This window comes from Schistocerca piceifrons, chromosome 3 (genome assembly GCF_021461385.2).
Source record: "Schistocerca piceifrons isolate TAMUIC-IGC-003096 chromosome 3, iqSchPice1.1, whole genome shotgun sequence".
Classification (NCBI taxonomy): Eukaryota; Metazoa; Arthropoda; class Insecta; order Orthoptera; family Acrididae; genus Schistocerca; species Schistocerca piceifrons.
In genome coordinates this window covers 601528276-601554420 of record NC_060140.1, presented here as the reverse complement: position 1 = coordinate 601554420, position 26145 = coordinate 601528276, and the positions used below count along the sequence as shown (strand labels likewise).

At 39.6% G+C, this 26145-nt stretch overlaps 1 protein-coding gene across 1 annotated transcript in view; it reads right to left on the bottom strand.

The window, feature by feature from the left end:
* Positions 1–26145, bottom strand: part of LOC124787832 (vacuolar protein sorting-associated protein 13D) — a 557316-nt gene that overhangs the window by 460557 nt on the left and 70614 nt on the right. The window contains exons 10-11 of the mRNA XM_047254770.1: positions 23113–23299; positions 14574–14718 (exon numbers count right to left, since the gene is read on the bottom strand). Of these exons, the coding sequence (XP_047110726.1) occupies positions 14574–14718; positions 23113–23299 (332 nt within the window). The remainder of the gene's footprint in view (positions 1–14573; positions 14719–23112; positions 23300–26145) is intronic.

Here is a 26145-nt window from a genome sequence, read left to right as displayed (position 1 = left end):
AGTTTGCCGTGGCATACGGAGCTCCATCGCAGTCTTTAACACTGGTAGCATACCACGACAGCGTGGACGTGAACCGTATGTGCAGATGACGGACTTTGAGCGAGGGCGTATAGTGGGCATGCGGGAGGCCGGGTGGACGTACCGCCGAATTGCTCAACACGTGGGGCGTGAGGTCTCCACAGTACATCGATGTTGTCGCCAGTGGTCGGCGGAAGGTGCACGTGCCCGTCGACCTGGGACCGGACCGCAGCGACGCACTGATGCACGCCAAGACCGTAGGATCCTACGCAGTGCCGTAGGGGACCGCACCGCCACTTCCCAGCAAATTAGGGACACTGTTGCTCCTGGGGTATCGGCGAGGACCATTCGCAACCGTCTCCATGAAGATGGGCTACGGTCCCGCACACCGTTAGGCAGTCTTAAGCTCACGCCCCACATCGTGCAGCCCGCCTCCAGTGGTGTCGCGACAGGCGTGAATGGAGGGACGAATGGAGACGTGTCGTCTTCAGCGATGAGAGTCGCTTCTGCCTTGGTGCCAATGATGGTCGTATGCGTGTTTGGCGCCGTGCAGGTGAGCGCCACAATCAGGACTGCATACGACCGAGGCACACAGGGCCAACACCCGGCATCATGGTGTGGGGAGCGATCTCCTACACTGGCCGTACACCACTGGTGATCGTCGAGGGGACACTGAATAGTGCACGGTACATCCAAACCGTCATCGAACCCATCGTTCTACCATTCCTAGACCGACAAGGGAACTTGCTGTTCCAACAGGACAATGCACATCCGCATGTATCCCGTGCCACCCAACGTGCTCTAGAAGGTGTAAGTCAACTACCCTGGCCAGCAAGATCTCCGGATCTGTCCCCCATTGAGCATGTTTGGGACTGGATGAAGCGTCGTCTCACGCGATCTGCACGTCCAGCACGAACGCTGGTCCAACTGAGGCGCCAGGTGGAAATGGCATGGCAAGCCGTTCCACAGGACTACATCCAGCATCTCTACGATCGTCTCCATGGGAGAATAGCAGCCTGCATTGCTGCGAAAGGTGGATATACACTGTACTAGTGCCGACATTGTGAATGCTCTGTTGCCTGTGTCTATGTGCCTGTGGTTCTGTCAGTGTGATCATGTGATGTATCTGACCCCAGGAATGTGTCAATAAAGTTTCCCCTTCCTGGGACAATGAATTCACGGTGTTCTTATTTCAATTTCCAGGAGTGTATTCACAATTGAGAATCCTGTCTACCCCACTTCTCATTCCCAAGAGCTGTGATGAATTGAGCTCCACAATTGGGCTGGATCATAAACAGCCCATCCTGCTTTTGGATATGAAATGAAAATAAAAGAACAGGAAAAAAGATGAAAAAATGGTATATTATTGTATGAGATGAGTTTATTCCACAGTTCATTACACTCTACCAGATTACCAAAAAAGGCACGTTCGTGGCCCCTTAACAAAGTGCATACAACACCACAGTCAAGCTGATAAGGATAGCTATTTCATTTCAGCACGGAATTACTTTTCTTCTTCCTTTCCATGTGTGAGTTTCCCCTATTCTGTAACACCAATGCTAAAATTCTGGTACTGTATCCCTTACTGTAATTAGTCCTCAATGGAATAAAAAAACTGTTAGACAGTGCCATCAGTGCAATCTACATTGTACAACTTAATAAGTACTGATGCCACAAAGTTATTAAGTGATCAGTCTTGTCTTTGGAACTGCTTCATTCAACTGCACACATTCTCTAAAGGATTTTAACTGGGTGTCAATGTGGGCAGACTAGCTCATTGTGTCTGCTCATAAAGTCAAGCCATAATCTGCTTACAAATATAATCATTCACTCATAGCAATTTTATACAACACCTAGTTAATATTTTACTGTCACACAGATTTACGTGCTCCCTGATACAAAGATGTTGCTGGAGATATCATGCCCACCCCCACTGAGTGAAAGAAATACGAGTACTTCATGGGGCGGGGGAATGTAACTATATCCTTCCCCAACAAGAGAACATTCCCTATTCTTTAGTGTGAAGTTAGACACACAGTATCAGTTTAATTAGACTCCTCACAGTCTTTACCTATAGAGTGCTCCAGCTTTTGTAATAAATGAAGTCAACTCTTCTTTGAAAATTGTGTCTCATGTGCCAGTTTCCTTCAGAACAGAGAGTGTATGTTTCAAGATCTTAAGGATGGTTGGCCTTTGAAGAAGTGCACTAAGTGGACAATACAGGGTTATTTGTAAGTACTTGCAGGGTTTCATACGACTGCACAAAAAAAAAAAAAAATATATATATATATATATATATATATATATATATATATATATATATATATATATATATATATATATATATATATATATATATATATATATATATATATATATACCACTGGACACAGCATCAGTCAATATGTTTTGTGATGTAGTTGCAGAACACACCACTAGGGGACCTGTGCATCAGAACTTACCCTATAACAGAGCAACATGTGTGTTTTGTGTCAATGAATTCACTAAATGTGAGTGTGTTGTATCGGTTTAGTGATAATTTTATACCTGATATCAGGTGAAATCTCCGACAGACAAAACAATTCATGAGTGGCACGACACATTCAGTGAGACTGGCTGTATATACAGTGTTAAGAAAACAACTCAACTGGGATCATAAGCAGACGGGGTGGAGTGTGTACACAAATCATTCATCAGGAAACTGTAGTAATCTATGACGCATACATGCAGAAAACTGTAGATACAACAGTCAACTGTCTGGCACACTCTACGCAAACATCTGAATGTAATGCCATATTGACTCCATTTATTAAATGTGCTGACTGCTCGGGACAATGAGCTTTGTTTTGACGTTACAATGACTTGCAGCATCTATAGTAGGAAGACAGTTTTTCACAGAAGTTGGTTTTCAATAACACAGCCATGTTTCACGAGTATGGACAGGTGCATTATTGTACTGTTTATTTTGGAGCCGAACATCCACACGAGATTGTGGAGCACATTTGTGATTCACCTAGAGTTAAAAGTCCTTTGTGCCATGTCCTCTTCAAAAGTTTATGCACCACTTTTCTTTATGGTCGAAACTGTGACTAGTTTTCTGTACCCGGTCATACTGCAGCAGTAGCTTGCATCACAAGTACAGCGAGACAGTGCATACTTCATTTTGGAATGAGACAGTGCTCGATCACACTTTTTCAGCCATTCACAATTACTTCAATGCTGGACTGTCTCAGAACTGGAGGGGGCGTACTTCTCAGGATGACTCTCATCTTCTTCAGTGGTCCCCATGCACACGTTTTAACTCCATGTGATTCCATGTTATGGGGTTATGTTAAATATTGTATGTTACTGCTTCCACAGCCACTTAATTTGGGAGAGTTGCAAGGAAGGATAATTAATGCAGTCATAGACATTATCAATGATATATAGGGCAAAATCTATCGTATTGACATTTCCCAGTGTCACAAGCAGTGTCCATATTGTGCTAATGTAATGTTAGTTAAAACTTGGAGAGATGTTCTACAGACTGATTTGTGCGTATTTTTTCATGTCTAAATCAAACAATGTAAAGACTAACAGATTTCATGCAGTTGTACATATGAATACACTGACCTGTACAGCAGGTAATATGGAGAAAAGAAAGGCATACAGACTAATAAAGGGATTTAAGAAATCCACAAACAACCTAACCTGGATGGCAAAATATGAAATTAAATCTCACTCCTCCTAAATGCTTGTCCAGATACCTAACCACTGCAACACCTCACTTGGTAATTACATAAGAGACCCTATTGTGATGATGCAACTACAATCTGATTAAAACTACTTGGATACGGTCCTTTTCGTATTTCATCACACATGACAACCATGTCAAAACCAACACACACACACACACACACACACACACACACACACACACACACACAACGCTAACAAAATACACAGGCTTCATAAACAACACTAACCAAACACTACCGAATCCTTCTGCACAAGACACGATTCGGCATCATTTATACAGTTATTATAATCATAGAGATTGGCTTACACCAGATAAGCTTCCCATGACATTGCATGTAGCTGAAGTTTTGAAGGCTGTCAATTAATTTTTGTGACTGGGTCAACAGAGTCATAACTCAACAGCCTTTTGAAGTGTAATAGTGAAGTGTAGTGGTTAGAGTATAAAACTGACATGTAAAAGGTTGATGGTTCAAATCTCACCAAATGTGATGTTTTCTTTTATTTTCTAAATCTAATCAAAAGACTTCAATTATCATTTCTATTCAATTAACTGTTTTAAAAGTATTTTTTTATTTCTAAAACATCATATTGACTTTTTTATTTGCTCTTATTTTTCTTCCTATCGTTTGTTTTTCGTTCAGAATCTGTTTGTGCCAGATATAACCCGCAACCAAGTGCCAACCAGGACTTCTCATCGATTGGTAATGCAGCATCACATGTAGCCCAGGTGAGAATAGTTTCAGGTAACTAATGAGAGCGAGAAATTACATTTTGCTTTTACCACTAAAACTGAAATTTTGTTGTGGAAGATGGCTAGGCAAACAAACATATTATGAAATTTTTCTTTGTTTAGTTTACTCTTAGAGGTTAGTCTTAAACGCCATGAACAAAGCAAATATGATTTTAGTTCTGCTACAGATTGTAGAGCGCCATTTTTTTCAGATACACTGCACATCATGAGGTTGTGGTTACGACAGGACATCTGTTTAAATTCATGGCTACAACATCCATTGTTGCCACAGTTCAGTCGTTGGTCACCTAAAACCAGCCACTGACAGAGTATCTCCCGTTTCCGTCGTACCTCACAGTGGCCACTTCCAACTTTGCTCCACATTACACATTAACAGCATCTGTAAAGTGGCCCACTGTGTTTGCGTGTAACCTATAACAGAGCGGTAGCCGCCAGCAGATGTGGCAACATTGTAGCAGCAAGTGACAGACTGAATTATCAAGTAATTTTAATCGGACCACACTAAAGCAGCTTATTTGATGTCAAGGGTGGCTTTGACATGTCCATAGACTGAGCTACATTCATGTAAAGACTCACCGATATCAAAGTCAATGTGATTCCTGCTGCAGTAAGCAGCTTATACTAGTGTATTATGAAAAGGATACTTGCTACTCACCATATAGGAGACGTTTAGTCGCAGATAGGAACAACAAAAAAAACTGTTGGAAAGTGAACTCTTGGCCAATGAGGTCTTTGTTGAAAATAGCCGACATACACATATACACACTCATGCAAATGCAACTCATACACACATGGCTGCAGTCTCTGGCACCCAAGGCCACACTATGGGCAGCAGCGCATGATGGGAAAGTCAATAGGGTGAGGATGAGGAGGGGGCTAGGGTGGGGAGGGAAGTGGGAGGGAGAGCAGGTTAGGGGTGGGGGATTGTAGTGCTTCTAGTGGGAGAGAGCACGGACGAGATGGAGAGAGGGTGGGACAGCTAGATGCAGTCAAGTGGCTAGATGGCTAGATGGAGGGGGGGGGGGGGGAGTAGTAATGGAAAAGGAGAGTAGTGAAAATACTGAATGTGTTGATGGAATAGAAGGCTGTGTAGTACTGGAATGGAAACAGGGAAGGGGGCTAGATAGATAAGGACAATGACTAACAGAGGTTGAGGCCAGGAGGGTTACGGGAACATAGGATATACCACAGGGAGAGTTCCCACTCACGCAATTAAGAAAAGATGGTGTTGGTTGGGAGGATCCATATGGTACAGGCTGTGAAGCAGTCACTGAAATGAGGAATGTCATGTTGGATGGTGTGCTCAGCAACACAGTTGTCCAGCTGTTTCTTGGTCACAGCTGGTCGGTGGCAATTCATGCGGACAGATGGCTTGTTGGTTGTCATGCCCACGTACAATGCAGCACAGAGTTTGCAGCTTAGCTTGCAGATCACATGACTGGTTCCACAGGTAGTCCTGGCTTCAATGGTATAGGTGATGCTTGTGACTAGACTGGAATAAGTAGGTGGTGGTGGTGGTGGTCGTGGGTGGTGGTGGTGGTGGTGGTGGTGGTGGGAGGATGCGTGGGGCAGGTTTTGCATCTAGGTCAATTACAGGGATATGAGCCATGGTGCAAGGGGGTAGGAGCAGGGGTTGTGTAGAGATGGATGAGGATATTGTGTAGGTTCGGTGAGTGGTGGAATACCACTGTGGAATGGATGGTAAGGATAGCGGGTAGGAAATTTCTCATTTCAGAGCACGACGAGAGTTGGTAGAAAGCCTGGCAGAGAATGTAATTCAGTTGCTCCAGTCCTGGTTGATACTCCATCACAAGGGAATGTTCCTCTGTGGCTGGATGGTGAGACTTTGTGAGGTGGTGGGTGACTGGAAAGATAAGGCACAGAAGATCTGTTTTTGTACAAGGTTGGGAGGATAATTACAGTCTGTAAAGGCCTCAGTCAGACCCTTGGTATATTTCAAGAGGGAGAGCTCGTCACTACAGATACGACAGCCGCAGGTGGTTAGGCTGCAGCTTAGCTTGTAGATCACATGACTTGTTTCACAGCTAGCCCTGCCTTTTCTATTTTCAACAAAGGCCTCATTGGCCGAAAGCTCGCTTTCTTACAGTCTTATTGTTGTGCCTATATGAAACTGAGCATTTCCGCTATGTGGTGAGTAGCTATGATCCTTTTCATAATACTGTTACATTCCATTCTGGATTCTCCATTGCTTATTTTATATTAGCATACGTGACTTTCTAAACAAGAAAACTGATTTAATGAGTAATGCTCTCAGAACCCAGAAAAATAATTATGGCTGTTGATCGTGATCAAGTAATAGGCACCATTAAATTATTAACACGGCATATGTCAATTCAAAATTGCCATGCCTCCAAACACTACATCCTAGTGTTAAGGGTTGAAAGATTTAGGTTGAGTTTTCAGTAGAGGTGCCTCAAAATTTTTATGAACTATGATGATATTCATTGCACAGTTCATATTGGAGACAATATTTTGAGTTATTAGGGCAAAATTCAAGTGCCAACCTCACAGCTTCATTGCCTGCAAAAGGCAAGGTTCTGAGTCTGATTTCCAGTAAAGCACACAGTTTTAACCCTGTTAGATTACCCTTCAACTGTCACCCTTGGTGAGTGAAACTGGGCATCAAGACAACAGCAGATTTCTTTAATTAGCTCCTTCGTTCTGGCCCTCGGCTGTAATACATCAGGGACAGCTTGGTGGTACTGTCCAGTTGCCTCTTGTGCGAAACAATAGACATCAAGCATTGCTGACAGCACAAGGAGTGGAGCGAAGCGTGGCGTCACTTAAATGCCACTGTCACTGGCGTCTCTGGCTGTAACCAAGATGACGGCGTGGCAATGTGGCTGATGATTCCTTGGGGGGTGGCCGTGACCTCCCTCCACTGAGCAGATGGCTCTCTGTCCAGTGGTGGCTGCTTTCATGACTTAGGACACACTGCCCTGTACTGTGGTCAAGCACTACACCCCAAACTGCATTCCAGGATGTTGCTCTGGGTGTCACAGGTATGTGGTGTAGGCTGTGATGCTGAGACTAGAATATTTTAGTACACGAATGGCTGAGTGCTCATATGCTCCTGACTATATTTGTTTAGAGCTTAAGGGATGTACTCTAAACACTTCTGTGGTGCCAAGTGAGGAAATGCTTCCATTCTTCCCGAAGTGTATTGCAGCATTGGCTGTTGCTATACCACATTTAGCTGGCTCTGGTTCACAATGCCTGTTGGCCATGTTTTGCTTCACAACACATAACACTCTTTCCTGCCTGTGGTTGGCTCTGTTGGAACTCACTTCTGTTCTGGCTTGATACACTACATTGCCCTCCTTTTTATCAAGACTTGGTTCCTGGAGTCATCTAAACTAGATTATCCTTTACACTAGAGTTCCTGCTGACTGGCCCTACTGGTCCTGTTTCACCTCCTTAAGAGTTATTCTAACAACTGGTTTCCTTAACCCTATCACTTAATCTTACGCATTTCTACTGTGCTGCTTGCCATGCTACTTAACTCAAACACCATGGAACTTATTCCATTACTAGGTTTCTCGCACAATAACTTTTAACTCTTTATTCCAAACTTGCACGCTAAAATGAATCAATTATCCTTAATACTGCCCCCTTGTGCATTCATCTTCATTCTGCTGCTTTTACGCTCAGGGTATCCAATCCACTGGAATCTGAACGACAGCCTAATCCCAACTTCATTTTCTATGTACCAAAAAAAAAAGAGTGCACTCAGCAGAACAAGTGTCGCAGCAGTGGTTGGTACGACAATAATCACGGTTCTCTCTTTCCTGTACTGATTTTCCAGATATAAATTTACATGCTGCAATAAGGTTTCCAGGGAGACTTGTCCCTCCTGATGGTTCAAAAACATGTTTATATACTGCATTAATTCTGGCCTTAGAGTTTGATTTAAGTTGGTTAGATCTGCACCAGGTTGCACTTCCACGGGTTCCCCTGACCAATACAAACAAGGCTAAAATCTCAGTGGACAGATGGAAAATAGGTCCATTATCCCTCACACTGTTCCATTTAATAATAAACCACTCCTGTTTAATTCTAGCCTCTTTGCTGATTTAAGCTTCCCCTGTGCAAAACAACTAGCCACTACTACCACCTTGTCAAAGGTAGAGTACAACCAAAGCACCTGACCCGCTGAAAACACAATTCTGGCTTGACACTTCTTTATTGCATTCTCTTACCTCCTTTTGTCTCATTAGCAATTTCACTGTGCAGGAATCCTGCCCCTCTCTTATTACCATATTCAGACTGTATTTCCCCTTGGTAGCATTTTCGTAACTTTGCTTCCATCATTTCTACATATCTTCCCATGTCTTTTGCAATTAACAACAGTCGCTGAATTTTTACTCTCACACATTTCTTCAATATCCCCCATTTTACAGCATACACATGAACTATGTAGCAGTCTTAACATGCTTGTTTCCCTGTTATTGGTTCAGAAATGGAGATGTAAACTTTTGCACCATCAGTTCTCATCAATACTACAGTTACATTGAAATAAAAAGGTAACTTTTGTGTTAGAGTTCTAAAAACAACCCCAACTCTGGCAGCAGTTCCCTTCTGTACTTTCTTTAGACCATCTAAATATTGCTCTGGTGACAGCAAGTTTACCCCCAGCTGACCTCTCACAACCTGCTTCTGTAGTACTGTTACTTTCCCTTGTGTTTCCCAACACCATCTTCTAAGGACTGGAACCCTTTACTCGTAACTACTTGCCTTTCTAAGACTTCTACTTCTGACTAACGGCCCCTTCTGCATCTCTAGCATATCACATTACTTCTCCAGTCACTTGTAGTAGTAGTCTTGTGTTATTCAATACGTCCTTCCCTAAACTTGTAATCTGCATAATGTGCCAATCACTCATGGGTTTGTTCCCTTTTGCACACTACTTAACCTCTTCTACAGTGTCGTTCACCCTTCTAATGTCTTCCTCATAAGCATTGCCAAATATTGTTTTCATAAGCTGACCTCCAGCACTGATCAAACCCCTCTTCCTTCACGTATGGGGAGTAACCCACAGTACCTGGGTCATCTCACTCCTTACTTTCTCGTATGCTCCATGTACTCTCTCATATACTCCAGCACTTCCTTTGATCACTACATCTTCCTGCTTGGTGAACAGCACTCCCCCTTCCAGGTACAGATTCCTTAACACTTCCACCCCAATGAAGACCAGTAGTCCTGCTATGAACCGTGTCATCTCGTCTTTTTGCACATCTATGTGCAGGAATACCTATTAATCCTCCTCAATTTCAATGCTGCTCTGCAGCTGCTTATACTAATTACACTAAATCTATACCTAACAAAAAATATATATTAAACGGCTATCTCCTCTGTCTTAATCCAGATGGGTTCCTCATTACCGTTTCATTCACAGCCTATTGTTCACCTTCTGATATCTTTCTTCTCACTCTCCCTTTCTTGTTCACATCTCCTATACCTAGAATAACTTCCACACGCCCTTGGAAAGGTTTCAACTCCCCTATATGCACGATTGTTTTTCTCGCTGTCAATTTAATCTTGACATTCACTGGCAACATAGTCTGTACCTCTTGGTATGACCCCTGATACTCTGCAGAAAACTTCTTTGTCTTTCCCTTTGGTTTATATGAAGTTGACAGCATCGCCCCGCTAAACAACCTTACACTGTGGCATTCTTGCATTATGGGCCACTGCTTCTTCCTGTGTCTTCAATGCTTGCGTATTTGCCCTCTGTACTCTATTTCAAATTTCCCTTATCATGCTGGCAAATTCCTTAACAAACTCTCCAGTCTTCCCTTCCTTTGTTTTCAATATGTCGAACGGTGGAGGAGTTTTATGACCATATACTACTTCATATGTCAATAATCCTGGATTCATAATCCTGTATTCATATGCTGTTTTGAGTTGTAGGCAGAGAAGACATACTTTAAATAAATTTTGCAGGTGGTGTGATGAACTAGCATCATCCTGATTGTCCTTTGCATTCTTTCCCTTCTTCCATTGGGTTGTGGATGGAGAATACACATCCTTAACTTCTTCACATTCACTAACTTACACAATTCCTTGAGTAGATTTGACATGAAGTTCATTCCCTGGTCTTTTAATACTGTTTCAGGCACTCCAAACTTCAGTATCCAATTATTCAAAAGTGCTCATGCCACTGTTGCTGCCTAGTGGTTTGGCATTGCGACCATTTGTACATATCTTAAAATGATCTATAACTGTGAGTATGTACTTATTCCCTGCAGGTGTTTTATTGAATGGATCTAAAACATCAAACCCCAGAAATTTGAATGGTGCTAATGCTTCATGTAACCTCTGTAACTCTTGTTCGACACAATCTGCTCTCCGTGTGCACTGTATGCAATTCCACACATACTGGTTTACGTCCGTCTGCCTATACCTCCACCAATACCTTTCTGCTACTCTTCAGCTGGTAGATCTGCACACTATTCCTTAGCTTCGCTGGTACCACAAACCACAGTCCCAACTTTGTTTCTCTGCGTAACAGCTCATCCTGAACACAAAACTGTGACTGTTTAAAATACTGCTTACATTCGTCATTCGCTCTCTGTGCAGTTTGCCATTTCTTATGCTCATTACCCTCATTACCCACAATATGCAGTACTACTACTTTTCTCCTTAAGCCATCAACATTTCTGTGCTTCTCCTCAGGTTTATGTATAACTTTGAAATCAACCTTACTTAGTTTTACAGGCCATCGCATCAACATGCTAGAAGGATCCTTTAACCCTAACAACCAATTTACAGCTGCATGATCTGTTATTAATCTAAACTTCTCACTGTACAGATAACGTATTAAATATGTGATTCCATAAATAAGGCTTACCATCTCTTTCTCTATTGTGGAATAATTTCTTTCTGCAGAATTTAGTTGTCTTGATGCTTAAGCTACTGGATGTTCTACACCTTCTACCTCTTGTCACAAAACACAGCCCAGAGCAAGATTTGATGCATCACATGATAAAACAATTTCTCTATTAAAATCCAGAAATAGCAATACTGGGCTCGATGCTAAAACTTCTTTTAGCTCTTCAAAAGCATGGTGGCACTCTTCTGACCACATAAATTTATTACCTTTTTCTTAACAACTGCGTCAATGGTCTAGCAATACCCACAAATCCAAACCAGCAGCAATAGTTCGTAGGATTCCTTCCCTTGGATCACTGCATATCGCTTCCATAGACAATTATGTAACCGTGGTACACTAAGCACTACCATGGTTTTAAGCCTCTGAGGACTCCGTCCAACAACCTTTGAAGTGTTTCAGGTGTTTTGTCTCAATACTATGGTGCAACCTCTATCTAGTGATAACCACTCTTCAAAACCTTCACTGAAATATATTTGCGTTGTCCTAAATGGTCCATGTTTCTGTCATGTTTGGCAAAGGTTAGATGTCTGTTATGGTTTCTGCATTTAGATGTTTGTAATCACAACAAAACCTATCCTATATTTTCGTGTTGCATCCTTTTTTGAACGCAACTATTCCTGCCCCCTATGCACTGTTACTTTCTTCAATTATTACATCTTTCAGCTGCTGATCGATAAATTCCTCAAAATTGGCTGTAAGTATCTAGGTATTCTGTATGGTCTGCGGATCACTCATGATTAATTTCTTGTTGGTATGCAATGCTGTGTAATATGCGTAGATGGTAATAGCCCTTTTGGAAAAAGTAAATCCTTAAATTCCAATAGTAATTTTTCTGTCCATTCCCTATTGCTTCCTTCCAGGTGCATCACTTTTCCTTGTAAGGAAGTTTCAATGGCGTCTGGTAATTGTCTGTGGCTGACATCCCTCGTGTCCCATTCTTCTACCAGAATATCCATATTAGCAATTAACAACCCCTTTGTTAATCCTATGTCCTCTGCATTAAAATTATTTATAAAAACAAATCCCATCTTTTCACCCTTTATTTCTTGTATTCTTAGAATACCTCTATTAACAAAGCAACCCACCTGATCTAATAATCCATTCTCTTCTAATGGTTCCACCATGCATAAAATTCCTATCAACAAGCTAGACTCAGCACTGAACTAAATGATTTCCCAGTACCCTTTGGTACACAATTGTGAAAATCAAGTCTTAGTGTGATCGTTCACAGTTTAATGAGTTTGTTCGTCTTTCATGATACACTCTCTTCACATCACTACACTGGCAATGGCTTCACCTAACAAACATCAAGTTCCACCCTACGTTGCCGAAGATTGATTATGGGAGAATGCTAAATAAGAAATCTAACATAACTCACATATGGCACAATCTCTACACAATGTTAATCTGAACTGTACAAAAGCGCATGTAAACCAATCCTAATGGTGTGACGTCTTTATCCCCTACCCCATGCAAACTGTATTGTAGTGGGGTCCCACTGCTTACATTTCACCAGATCACTATTGGCAACTGATACATGCGCCCCTGTGTTCAATAATATCCTGCAATCCTTTTGTCCTGCTATTCCTCTTTTTGCACAGTCCACCTCTGCAAACAATTTCATAGCATCCAATCTTACTGGGTTTGACCATGGGTGGACGTGGGACTCCCCGCTGCTGTTTAACACCTTATTCTTACCCAGTCCTTTACTTCTAAAACTATTACTTCCTCTTACTTTATTCGCATAACCTTGACGCTAGTGACACTGCCTCCTTACATGCCCCATTCAGCCATACCTGAAATATTTTATGTAAGTTGCAAATACTGCCCCTTTACCCTGCATTCCAGTTCACAAATCAATCTCCTCACACTATATAGCTAACTGCATTGCTGTGGCAAATCTGCCAGACCCCCAGCCCAACCATGTCTTGACATTTTTTTTTTTGCATGAAAACCTCTGAAGATGGCATCAAGCACCCTCTGCTCAGCTCCTTGCAAAATAATTTCATTGACTGCAGCATCCTGTCTCCATCCACTGGCACATCCATTACTTTTCCTTATTCTATCCACAAATTGTTCCACAGCTTCTGTATTTCTCATAGTTATTACCCCTGATTCTTCCCTACAGTGTCTGGTGCTATTTCATTTTGTATATCTCTGAATTAACTCTTCTCCAATTTCTTCAAATGTTGCGGCTCCCCTAAGAGCTTCTGTATACCATACATAAGTTTTAGCTTACCCTGTCCGTCTCAATTTTTCAACACAAAATAATTCCTTATCAGACAAACCTTCCATCTCAGCCAAATTTCCAAGGTCTCCCACAAACGCCTGCACATCCTCAGTTGCCTTACCAGAAAAAGGAGCAATTAAACTTGCGACTGACAAACCTACACCCTACTGTCATGATCACGTATCTGTCAACCCACGCAGTTCTGTATTACTTGCTGTTAATTATGCTACCTTTTCTAATAATATGCGTACTGCTTATGGCTCTGACATACTTAGCATCTCTGGTTCTGTCAAAGCTTTGTCCTTGACAACAATAATTTTGAGAACTAACACTCACAAGACAAGAAAACAAAATACATTAACTTGATTCTCACATTGAACAGTGCACACTTATTTCATACATCTGTTTTCACTATTTGTAATGTGACATCACCGCTGCCTGTTAGCAACGAGGTGATTGTCTGAAATTAACCTAAAATTTCTTTCAATATTTTAAGTATCTGAAAATGTGAAGTTTTCAGTTAGCTAAACTTTCTCATCTTGCCAGTTTAGTTAGGTATTACTTATTTCTATTTCAGCTTTTAGCATGAAACTATAATCTCTTGCATCATTCTTTTTTAGCCAGTGTTGTTTCTAGTTAACAACCTATCTGTGATTAGCCTTTCCTTTAATTGGTAGTTCCTTCAAAACTGTAAAATTGGTTAGTTTATCATGTTCTGAAATGAAACATTGTTATTATTTAGTTCTGTTATTCCTCAATACAACAAATGTTTAGTAATTTTTTAAACCTATGTATTTTCTTGAAAACGGCAGCAGGCTAATGTGCAGTTTACATCAACAGCAATAAGCTTATAAACACATATTTACAGGATGATGCATAGAAAGTAAGAAGGTGAGGTGATTAGGAGTGCAATAAAACTTTACCTGTCATACAATTTTTGATGGAGAGAGATTTCAGATAAGTCCTCATTTCTGGATGGAGGGTGCAACACTAGGGAAGGCATCTGTGAAAGCTCAGGTTCACTTGTCTGACTTCCTGGTGGTGTGGAACAAGGTGTCTGAAATTCGTCTGCAAAATAATACGGTTCAAGCAATAGATTGAGAACACTAAAAGCAACATAAAATATTATTAGTTTCTCCGTGTTCAGAGGGTGCTGATTCCCAAACTGTATGTTTAATAATGAAAAGCCACTCCAATTGCTAACAAGAACTTTATTAAGTCTACGACCGGTTTGGGCATATTATGAAGTTTGTATTAGCAACTGGAGCATCTTTTCATTAACTAAAATAAAATATTGCAACAAAGAAGTGTGTGCTTAAGTTTAACTGTTTGAAAAATGCCAAAATGGGCGATTTGATAACAAGAGGAAAATAACCAACCACCAACATAATTCCTGCAGCCAATTAGCAGTGTCTTTAAATTAATAGCTACAGATATACTTTTACTTGAAGACAAAAAAAATCTTGAGGAACTCCCTAAAATGAGTAGAAAAGACAAATTAAGCTGAAAAATCTGTGCCTATGACTTATAACAGTAACAATAAACACAAGTACTGTCACAACAGCTCACAGTGCCAAGAGGCCCACTATGAAAACAGAGAAAAATGAAAATAACTGTATATCCCCAATGTGTTGTACTTAATATCTACAAAAGGTAAGTAAATATATGACATATCTACAAGTCACATTTCAGTTTTTTATCATATGGTTAACAGAATGAAGCACTCTTAAGTGAATGCCAGTGCCACATGTACTGACTAATTCCATTTAATGTTTGCTTCCAGCATAAAAATCACGTGAGATAAGAATGGTAGAACTGACACACAAGAGCCACTTAGGTAATAACTGGCACACCTTAGTGTATGAGTAACCCTTGCATCTGCTAGGTCATGGTGCTAGCATGCTTTACTGTCGCACGAGAGTTACCAAATGTTAAAGATAAAATTTGTCTGAATGCTGGTAATAATTTAAGTATTTCTAATAGTAAATATCATTGTATTGCTGTAAGTACTGCGATCCACTGTTGTTAACCAGCATGTTTAAAGAGCAAGAGAGAAATTTCAAAGTATTGTTTTCTGGAAAAGGATTAACAACAGACAGACTGATTAGAAAGGCAACACTGTCAAAGGAGGAACGACTTTGGAGATTTTGGTGGGGGACAGACACATTCAATCTGCAATGATACAGCATGAAGAATAATTACATACCAGTAGATATTTGTGACTAGTGTTTGGAAAAGTGATAACTTGCAGCAGACATTTTGGTTGGAAATATCGTACAAGAACCCAACCAGCAAGTTGTTTAAAGCTACAGAAGCCTGGAAATAACTGGTAACAAAGTTACTTGCTGGCTTGGGAAAGATTATGTTGTGTGTTACATTGTCTGTTAGAACAAACTTTTCAGCAAATAACTGATTTTTCATCTAATACATGTTTCAGTCAACTCTTTTGTATAAAATATTTGTGATCTCAATGCTGTCTCAATGTAAAAGACTTCATTTAGAGTTTTTGTCTGGTAATAACTGAAATTCTTTCCAGTTTCTCTACATACAATAAAATACTGTTGTTAAATGTTAATCACTAAAGGTATTGTGCCACATTCTGTAGGTTACATTGTGTAGAGTGCAGAGTGAAAAGTTGAAAAAAGAAGTTGAATTCAGGAAGGTCTCTGGCCTTAATAATTCACAAACTTTAGAACTCAGTTTCTACTAAGTGCCATGGTAACATGGCTACTGAACACAGAATACATGGTTATTATTACTTTATATTCTAACTGCAAAGCTACTGCTAATTCTCGTTGTGGTACAGTCACAGAATGAACTTAGCAATGACTAAAGAAGAATCGTTAATGAATTCTATGTTTTATTCAGTGAACCTTTTCACTAACTGATCAAGTTGCACTGCTTTCTCTCTATAGTGTTGGATGCCTGTAATGTCAAAGGAACTATAAATTAGAAAGACCGAAACTAATATCCTTTAGTGTAAGTTTGATGCTGAATATGGTAAATGCTGCATACTACCAATTGTCTTACCAAAAAGCTAGATAATTATATTTTTGCTTTGGACACTGGCTTGCAAAAGGAACTTTTTAGGAGCTCTTATTTCTGTTGAATGCTTAAGTTTGGTTAACAGTTTCTGTTATTCTTGAAGCCAAGTGGATGAATGTAATATCTCATACCTGTGACAATACTGGTGCGTTATACAGCAAGGTTTATAAGGATCACCATTATTTGTAATCTTAATATTATTCCCAATTTGTAAGTACTGTATCTGTGGTATGAAATTGCTCACTTTTTTTTTTTTTTTTTTTTTTTTTTTTTTAATAAGCTAGTAGTAGAACAATATATTTTTCATACATGTATGCAAATATTGATATTACACAAATATTGATATTTTGGGGCACCGGTTGTACTAAGTAAGTCTGGGTACAGCACTAAACACAGTGTAATAACATAGATAAACGCTGAACAATAAATGTGATGCAATTATTTTACTGTTAAAAGTAAAGAATGAACTTATTTTGTATAACTTGAAACATGTCGAGAAGGTACACAATCATTATCAACGATATTGTAAATATATTGAATGTACAGTTGCTTGACTACTGGTTTCAATCAAGACTGGTCAATGAACATTGTACTGAATGCCTGTTTAGAACTAGGTAACCAATGACTGTACAGAACAGGCATTCTGTGGCAGATACACACATAAATAAGAACCAGAAGAATCAGGGTAACTTGGATTTTCCCACATTCATAACTCTATATCCAACACCAACAATCAGCTGTAGTGAGTACTCCCCTCATTATCTACCTGGTATCCTCTTTACCTACAAATTATATTGGTGTTCTTTTATTTCAATGCCAATCTCATTCCCATTCTTTTGCCCACATAGGGCCTACACTCTCAACCTCCTGAAAGACTCAACCATACGTGAGAGAGTAAAGCACACTCACCAAGCCCACTGTATTGCAGTATCGAGACAGGTGCAAGGCCCCTTTAAAACACCTTCTTTATATGTCAACTTTGTTATAAATTATGTAGAGCCTTTTGTAGGCATGAAAGCTACAAACTGTCCATCCAGATAGTGGCCAAAGATATAATTGTTTCAAAACTTTTGAAAAGTTATTGATTCAGAAACACATTCACACTTTCTAAATACAATATATCCCCTCAGAGTATCTAGCCAGATTTGCAAATGAATAGAAAATTTCATGACAGCGTGACACAGTTATTTATCCTGGATGGAGAGTCAACACCAACTGAAGAACTATCTAGTTTCCCCCAGAAAGCATATCACTGTTGTTCATTTTATACATCAATGACTTATAAGATAATATTGCAATCTCAAACTTTTCATGTATGTTGGAGTTATCTACCTGGAGGTTCTGTCTCAGAGTTTTAGTAATATCCAGTTAGATTTCAGAAAAGTATCAGCCTGGTGCAATAGTGGCAACTAACACTTAATGACAAGAAAAGAAGGTTGTGCACTTTATGAAACATAAAAGTGTGACAAATATGCACACTTGTGTAGGAACTTGTGCGATTACTACAAAATTTTCACTTTTTTCTGCTCACTTATTGTTCTAACACAGTTATCAACATTCTACAACTGTTATGTAAACTTAGTGTTTATGAATGCAATCCATACAATGGCAGCTGTAGGAGACTCCAAAGTATTAATGTAAGACCCAAAGAAATGTCTCCCTCAGATGAAATTATTAAATTGCAAGTGATCAACTGCACAGAGTTCAAAGCAGTCCTAAAAAGCAATGGAGCTCGTATAACACTTACTGAAGATAGATGACTATACCCTGAAATAGACAAAAGTGAGATTTTTGGAGTAGATCTGTGTATCAATTAGATAGGCTAATGGCAAAATATGGCATTGCATTTGTTACAGCAGTTAAGAAACTTAAAATCCTCCAAGACAAATGGAAACTACACACGAGACTGTTCAACCAAATCTCGGTGTGAAGGGTGAAGATAAATTTTCAATTGGATCTTTGTACCTATCACTGGGCTCACCTTCAGATGTAATCAAAAACATTAAAGAAAACCCCAATCATTCTGTCATCACTGGAGAAGACTTAAATCATTCAACAACTGACTGGGATGATTACAGTTTCATTAGTGGTAGGACAGACAAAACATACTGCAGAATATTACTAAATACCTTCTCTATAAACTTCCTGAAACAGATAGCTCAAAAGATGGAAATAAATTACATCTAATGCAACAAATAAAACTGACCTCTTTGCTGTTAGTTATAAAACAGACATTCTCAATGATCATGAGGCATTTGTATCAATAATCAATATTGAAGTACAAAGGGTGGCAAAAGCAAGTAGGGAAACTTTCACATTCAATATGCAAAATAAAGAGGCAGTCACATCATATCTCAAAGAAAAACTCAAAACATTTATCTTTGGGCAGGAATACGTAGAGCTGTGGCACAAGTTTAAAATAATAGTTGACCAGGGAGAAACCCTCCATGGTCTACAATGAAGGAGGAAAAAAAGTGATTACTGGATAAGAGGTGTAAAACAAAGATTAGGGCTCCAGGTGCAGAGATGGTAAATGAAATATGTTTGGTTGTTAGGACGGCAATGCAAGAAGCCTTTAATGACTACCTTCGCCAAATCTTATTGAAATATACCTCACAAAATCTGAATAAATACTGCTCAGACATAAAGGCTGTATATGGTACCAAAGTTAGTATCCAGATACTCGTGTATGACACAGGATCAGAAATTGAGGCAAAGCAAAAACAGGAATGTTGAACCCTGCTTTCAGATGCTTGTTTGTAATGGAAAACACCAAAGTACAGCCCTGGTTTACTTCTTGCACCACTGCAAGGATGAGTGATACCCATTTTAGTGTCACTAGAGCTGAGATGTAGCTAAAATCGCTAAAATTAAACAAGCTTCCAAGACCCGATGAATCCCTGCCAGATCCTATATAAAAATGGCAACTGAGTTGGATCCCATTTTAACCATAAGATACTGTATGTGCCTTGAACAAAAACTGTTACTGGAGGAAAGCACGGGTCACACCCATTTACTAAAAGGGTAGCTGAACTGATCAATAAAACTACCGTCCAATATCACTGACATACATCTGTTGTAGAATCAGAACATAATCTGAGATCAAACATAGTGGTATCTTGTACAGTATGATCTCTTCCATACCAATCATAATGGATTCCAAAAGTATTCATCACGTGAAACACAATTTTCACTTTTCTCACATGACATCCTGAAAACTTTGGCAATCAGCTGAATGCAGCATTTCTTAACTTTCAGAAACTATTTCGACTCAGTGTATCACGTGCTCTGTTTGAAAGACTGACTGAAAAGTGGGGTGTCAGCTGCCTCGTTCTGCCTTCCTCAGCATCCTCAAAACTTTTCCCAAACATTTTGGCATATGAATATATTCACACTGTTTTCAACATGTAACTCACCTCTCACTCACTCAAGCTCCCATAACTGTTACTCGCTCACACTCACTAATCCATCGCTGTAAATCGCTCATTCCCATCCACTCCTGTATGCCATTCACACTCCCTCATTTAACCAACTCACTGTTATCATTTCTTTGTGTGTCTATGCCATTGTCTCCTGCATCAGAGCCACAGTCCCCTTTGTTCTATCCTACTAATACTGTCTCCTCTCACTGTCACTGTCTCCTCTTGCTCTATCTCTTACAACTGCTATCTCCTTCATTCCTTCCCACTGCTGCTGTCTCTTCTCACTGTCACTATCTCTCTCCTCCCCACTGTCATTGTCATAGACTCTGTCTCTCATTACCACTGGCTCTCATCCACTTCCGCTTTCTCCTCCTTTTTTCCCTCTCCCACTGGCAGTGTCTGCTTCACTGTTCAGTCACTGTCAACTATGTTCCACAGGCACTACATCCCTCTCTTTCTATCATACTCCCATTGTTTCCTCTGCTCTTTCTACATCACAGCCATTGTCTACTGTCTTCCAGTATTTATTACTTTTACATCTCCTTCACAATGCAAAAGTCTCCTCCTTCCTCATCATAAACTGCAAATACATTCACGAGCCAAAATTTTCAGGAAAGATTTTAAAGGTGCTGACAAAGGCAGAATAACGCAACTGGTACCCCACCTTACAACCGGAATTTTTTTTAAACAGGAGCAGATTTCCCTTTTTGTGCTCCGATAGAAGCATTTTTCTGCTAGTTCCCTTGTTTTTCCTGCTACAGCAGGGCATATCACTCATATACAAAGAACTTTATGGGCCAGTAAAATTTTGATAGTTTACTTACGTGAAATTAAAATAACACAAAACTAATTTTACACCTCAGACCAGATTTTACACGCACAAAAATTTTTCATGTGTTTCAGTGCTGCAACATGGGGTTCCCCAAACCCTTCTGATGATAATGGAGGCTATTTACAGCATATTTTTCCGTGCTAAGTCACTTTATAAATTACGTTTTCACCACACACCGTATTTTACATGTATATTTTATGTGTTCAAGTAGGGTAACTTTGAACCCCCTATATTTCTGAAATGGAGAATGATATCACGAAAATTTTCAAGGTTGTTTGAGATCCAGTTCTTAGGAATATATCTGAAGAATTTCAGCTATTTGTTGCACATTGCCATCTTAGAAAAACAGCTCACTTTCAGTACACGAAAGCCATGTTTTTCACATTTTTCAGGTAATGCTCATGAACTAAATGGCGCCTCAAGAAACTCCTTAAGGCGCACGATAGACCACATACAATGCAAAAAGAACCAACCAATTTTCTCCATTTGCCTATGCTGGAAGAACTGTTTAATATTGAAAATTTGACTCTGTATTGTAGGGCAGTTCTGTTAGGGCTACACAAAAAACCTGACCCTACCTTTCTATCACCAATAGAATCCGAGGAATGGGACCTGGAAAAATCCCATTGTTATGTGCAATGTTTTGGAACATTATTAACTAGTACATGCTGTCACACATGTGTATCCATTAATGAAATGGCAGTCAATATTAATTGCAACCTCAGTCTTTTTGCAGATGATGCAGTTACGTATAACTAAGTACTGTCAGAAACAAAGTTGCAGAAATATTCATCAAATTTTAGTAAGATACCAAGTGTTGTAACGACTGTTTACAATGATCAGAAATGTAAACTTGTGTACTTCACGAAACTCAGAAAATTAGCATACTTTGAGAACAACATCAACGAGTCACGACTAGATTCAGTCAACTCATATTAACACATGGGTGGAACACTTTTCAGGGGTATGAAATGAAACTATCACATAGACTCAGTACTATAATAGGGTGCACACAAAAAGGTGGGTGATGAGGTGATGTGCAGTGGCAAGAAGCAGTGTACCAAGTTACAATCCAGCTAAGAGTATCATTCTGAAGTGTCTGCCTGCAGCATGCATTTCAAGGTGCGCATAGAATATTTAGCATTGATTTTCATGTTAGTTTAGATACACTGATGTTTAATTAGATACTGTAGTGTTAATTATGGATGGCAAAAAGCAAACACCACAAGTATTATGTTAAGATGGAACAAGGTAGTTTTTACAGCACCTAAATTCTACTAGAGAGAGTCGGGAGCTGAAACAGTCGCTCAGACTTGCCAGTTATCAGGGTAGGTAACATCTAGAGGATGAGGCATGGGTCAGAGACAGAGTGCACAATGGTGACACCACAGAGCATTCTCTCTCTCTCTCTCTCTCTCTCTCTCTCTCTCTCTCTCTCTCTCTGCAGAATGCATCATGCAGCCGATTTCTTAAGTGCACACTACTATAGGTATGGGATGTTGCATGCTTCGCTCTGTTGGTAAGATGCAGGAAAATGCAGTCAATGGGAATAAAAGAGTATATTTAACACACACATAAAAAGGGCAACAATAACAGTCACAGGTTCTTTTTAATCATAGGAGAGCATCTGCCAAATGCTTGATGACAGATGCCTGTTATTAAACAAAAGCATGTTTACAAAATTTCAAGAAACACTATTAGCCACAGTAAATACAGATATTCTTCAGCCCCCTATGCACCATTCCTAAAAGGACTGTGAATAAAGGATTAGACTAATTACAGCATGCACAGAGGCATTTAAGGAGTCTTTTTCCTGTACTCCATACACAATTGAAACTCCCAAGAAACCCTAACTTGTAGCAGCCACACTGCTCAAGAGACCATTAACAGCCGGAGAATACAGTAACAAAACAAAATGTGAGGACAAAAGAAATTTATTCCCTGCTTACAACAACAATGTAGTGCATAGTCTTCCAGTCTTCTAAATGGAAGAGAAAACTACCATGTTTCATCAACTAGAATTCAATGTTGTCAACAATTTTGATCAATTCATTTCATTTCATGATAAGTATTGTCAGTCAACTGCTGCAGTTAAAAAATGAAGCAGTAAATTACAAAAAACTTCCCAAATGAGGTCATAGCTACATTTACATCAACTCTTACCTTCTTCATCACTTTCTTTGTTCTGGCTGGCATTAATGCTTGCTCTTGGCAGGTCAGCTCTATTACTGAAGTGGAATTTGCCAAAGTCCACAACAATCATGAGCGCATTTTTGTCACAGAAATGTTCCAAGAATATAATTTGTGGGGCAGAGATGTTCAGCTCAATATCCCACACTTTGCGATCAATCTGAAAAATTACAAGTGTTTCACTTACACACACTTTTGGCACATCTGCATTTCAACACAAACTACAATGGAGAAAGTTGCAACACACATTCTGGCATACAGTAAATATTGTAGTAAAGTTCCATGTTCTGGCCCTAGACAGGTCAGTCGGTCCCGACTGGCCAACATCTCATCCTCTGTCAACAGCATCATTGGGTGTAGTCACACTACTGCTCTCCTAGTCAGTGTCAGGTTTCTTGACCTTAGAACTACTTCTGATTGGGTGAGTAGCTCCTCTGTTGGTTTCACGAGGCTGAGTGCACCCCATACCACTCATCCCATGAATGAAAAATACCTGGCAGCCAGCCATGCTGACCACTCAGCTACAGAGGCGGACATCCTGAACCATAGCGTTCCCATGTTTGATGTATTTGCTGCAGAATTCTTGAGCATATTTTGAGTTTGCAAACAATCAATTTCCTCGAGAGAGAAGCTGCTATACACAAATCAACATAGATTTAGAAACAATCATGCATGCAAAACTCGCATTGCCCTTTTCGCACATGATACCCTAAGAACCACAGACAAAGCCAACGGACAGATTAAATATTCCTAGACTTCCAGAAAGTGTAGAAGCTGCTATACACAAATCAACACAGATTTACAAAGAATCATGCATGCAAAACTCGCATTGCCCTTTTCGCGCATGATACCCTAAGAACCACAGACGAAGCTAACAGGCAGATTAAATATTCCTAGACTTCCAGAAAGTGTGTGACAGTGCCAAACTGCATGTTGTTAAGGGTCAGAGCATACAGATAAGGTGAGCAGCAATCTGTAACTGTTTACTGAAGACACCATAGTGGATGGGACAGTGTCATCACTGAATGACCACACACAGGATGACTTGGAGAGAATTTGACTTTGGTTTGATGAATGCAACCTTAAGACAAAAATGTAAATTAATAAAGGCGAGTAGGAAAAACAATCCTATAATGTTTGAATACAGTTCAGGGATGTGCTGATTGACACAATCACACTGATTAAATATCTAAGTGAAACACTGCCAAGTGATATGAAATGGAACAAGCACATAATGTCAGTTGTAGGGAAGAAGAATGGTCAAATTCAGCTAATTGGGAGAAGTCTAGGAAAGTGTAGCTCATCTTTAAAGGAGACAATGTATGAATACTTCTGTGACTCATTCTTGAGTACTGCTGGAGTGTTTGGGATCTCCACCAGGTCAGATTAAAGTAAAACACTTAAGTAATACAGCAGCATTAAAAATAATCTACAAACTGAAATGGGAATATCTAGAGGAAAGAAGATATTCTTTTGACAAAACACTATTGAACCCTTAGAGAACCAGCATTTATGACAGACTGCAGAACAATCTTACCGCCATCAACATACATCTCACATAGGGACTACAAAGACAAGATATGAGAAATCAGGACTCATATGGAAACATACAGACAATAGTTTGTCCCTCATTTCATTTGTTAATGGAACAGGAATGGGAATGATTAGCAATAGTACAAGGTACTCTCCACATGCACTCTATGGCGGTTTGCTAAGTATGTATGTAGATACAGATGTCAATATTTGAGAAACTGATGTATCATCATTCTATCTGAATGAGGTAATTTAAATGTCCATAAAAATACTGGCAAAGGATACCAAGAAACATTTATGATTTACATTACTTGTGCAAACCTACCAACTTTAAAAAACAAAAAACCTGGAGATTCAGTTTTAAAAATTGGGAGGTACGAATGACCGAAAACTATGGCTCATTTTCAGTGAAATATTGAGACAACTGAGATGAATCTTTCCCTATGACATCACAAAGCTATATCATGGCTAAAAAAAAGTGAATAAAAACACTGGAACTACCCAAAATTTGGCAGAAGAGTTTCTGTAAAGTTTGGAAGGTAGGAGACGAGGTACTGGTGGAACTGAAGCTGTGAGGATGATTCTTAAGTGTGCTTGGGTTGCTCAGTCAGTACAGCACACCCCACAAAAGGCAAAGGTATTGAGTTCAAGTCTTGGTCTGGCACACAATTTCATCTGCCAGGAAATTTCATACCCAAAATTTGATTTGTAAAATAAGGGAAACGCAACCACTTACCTATAGTGGATTGGTGTGTTGTGCATAAAAACATGTAACTGAAAACAGTTAACCAACGATTTATTTCTGTTATAACACTTCAATCATTCAGCACTTATCACTCCATCACTTCCACTTTTAACACCTAATACCTGTTGTTATTATTATTATTATTATTGTTCATACAAGTAATGTTTTCTCAGTGCTTTTATTATTTCCACAGGCTCTGAAAGATAATTTGTCCATCTCATGATACACAAATGTCACATCAGCTGAGAGTACAAAATGCAAACAACGGATGTTTACTAGACTCAATAAAGTTTGGAAAATGTTCTGAATACTGCCTCAGGAGAACAGAGTCACATTTTTTTGCCAGAATGAGGAACAGAACACCAAATCAAAATACTATATTATAAATTACAGGACGAACAACATGCATTTGACATAGCCGTTTACACAAAAATACAGACTTTCAGGGGCTCTGACAACAAAATAACATTCTTAATCACCCACTCTAAAGACTTATACCTATTGTAAAAATACTGAATAATAAGCGACTTCAATTAAGCACAGTGACAACACACACACACACACACACACACACACACACACACACACACACACACACGCAAACAGAGCACAACACTTAACAGTAAAAGTATACATTCTACAAAATGCACGGATATGAGGAAAAATAGCAACTGATATACAGGTCGCATGTGACTTCCAGCTTTCTATAAACATTGATATGTATGTTG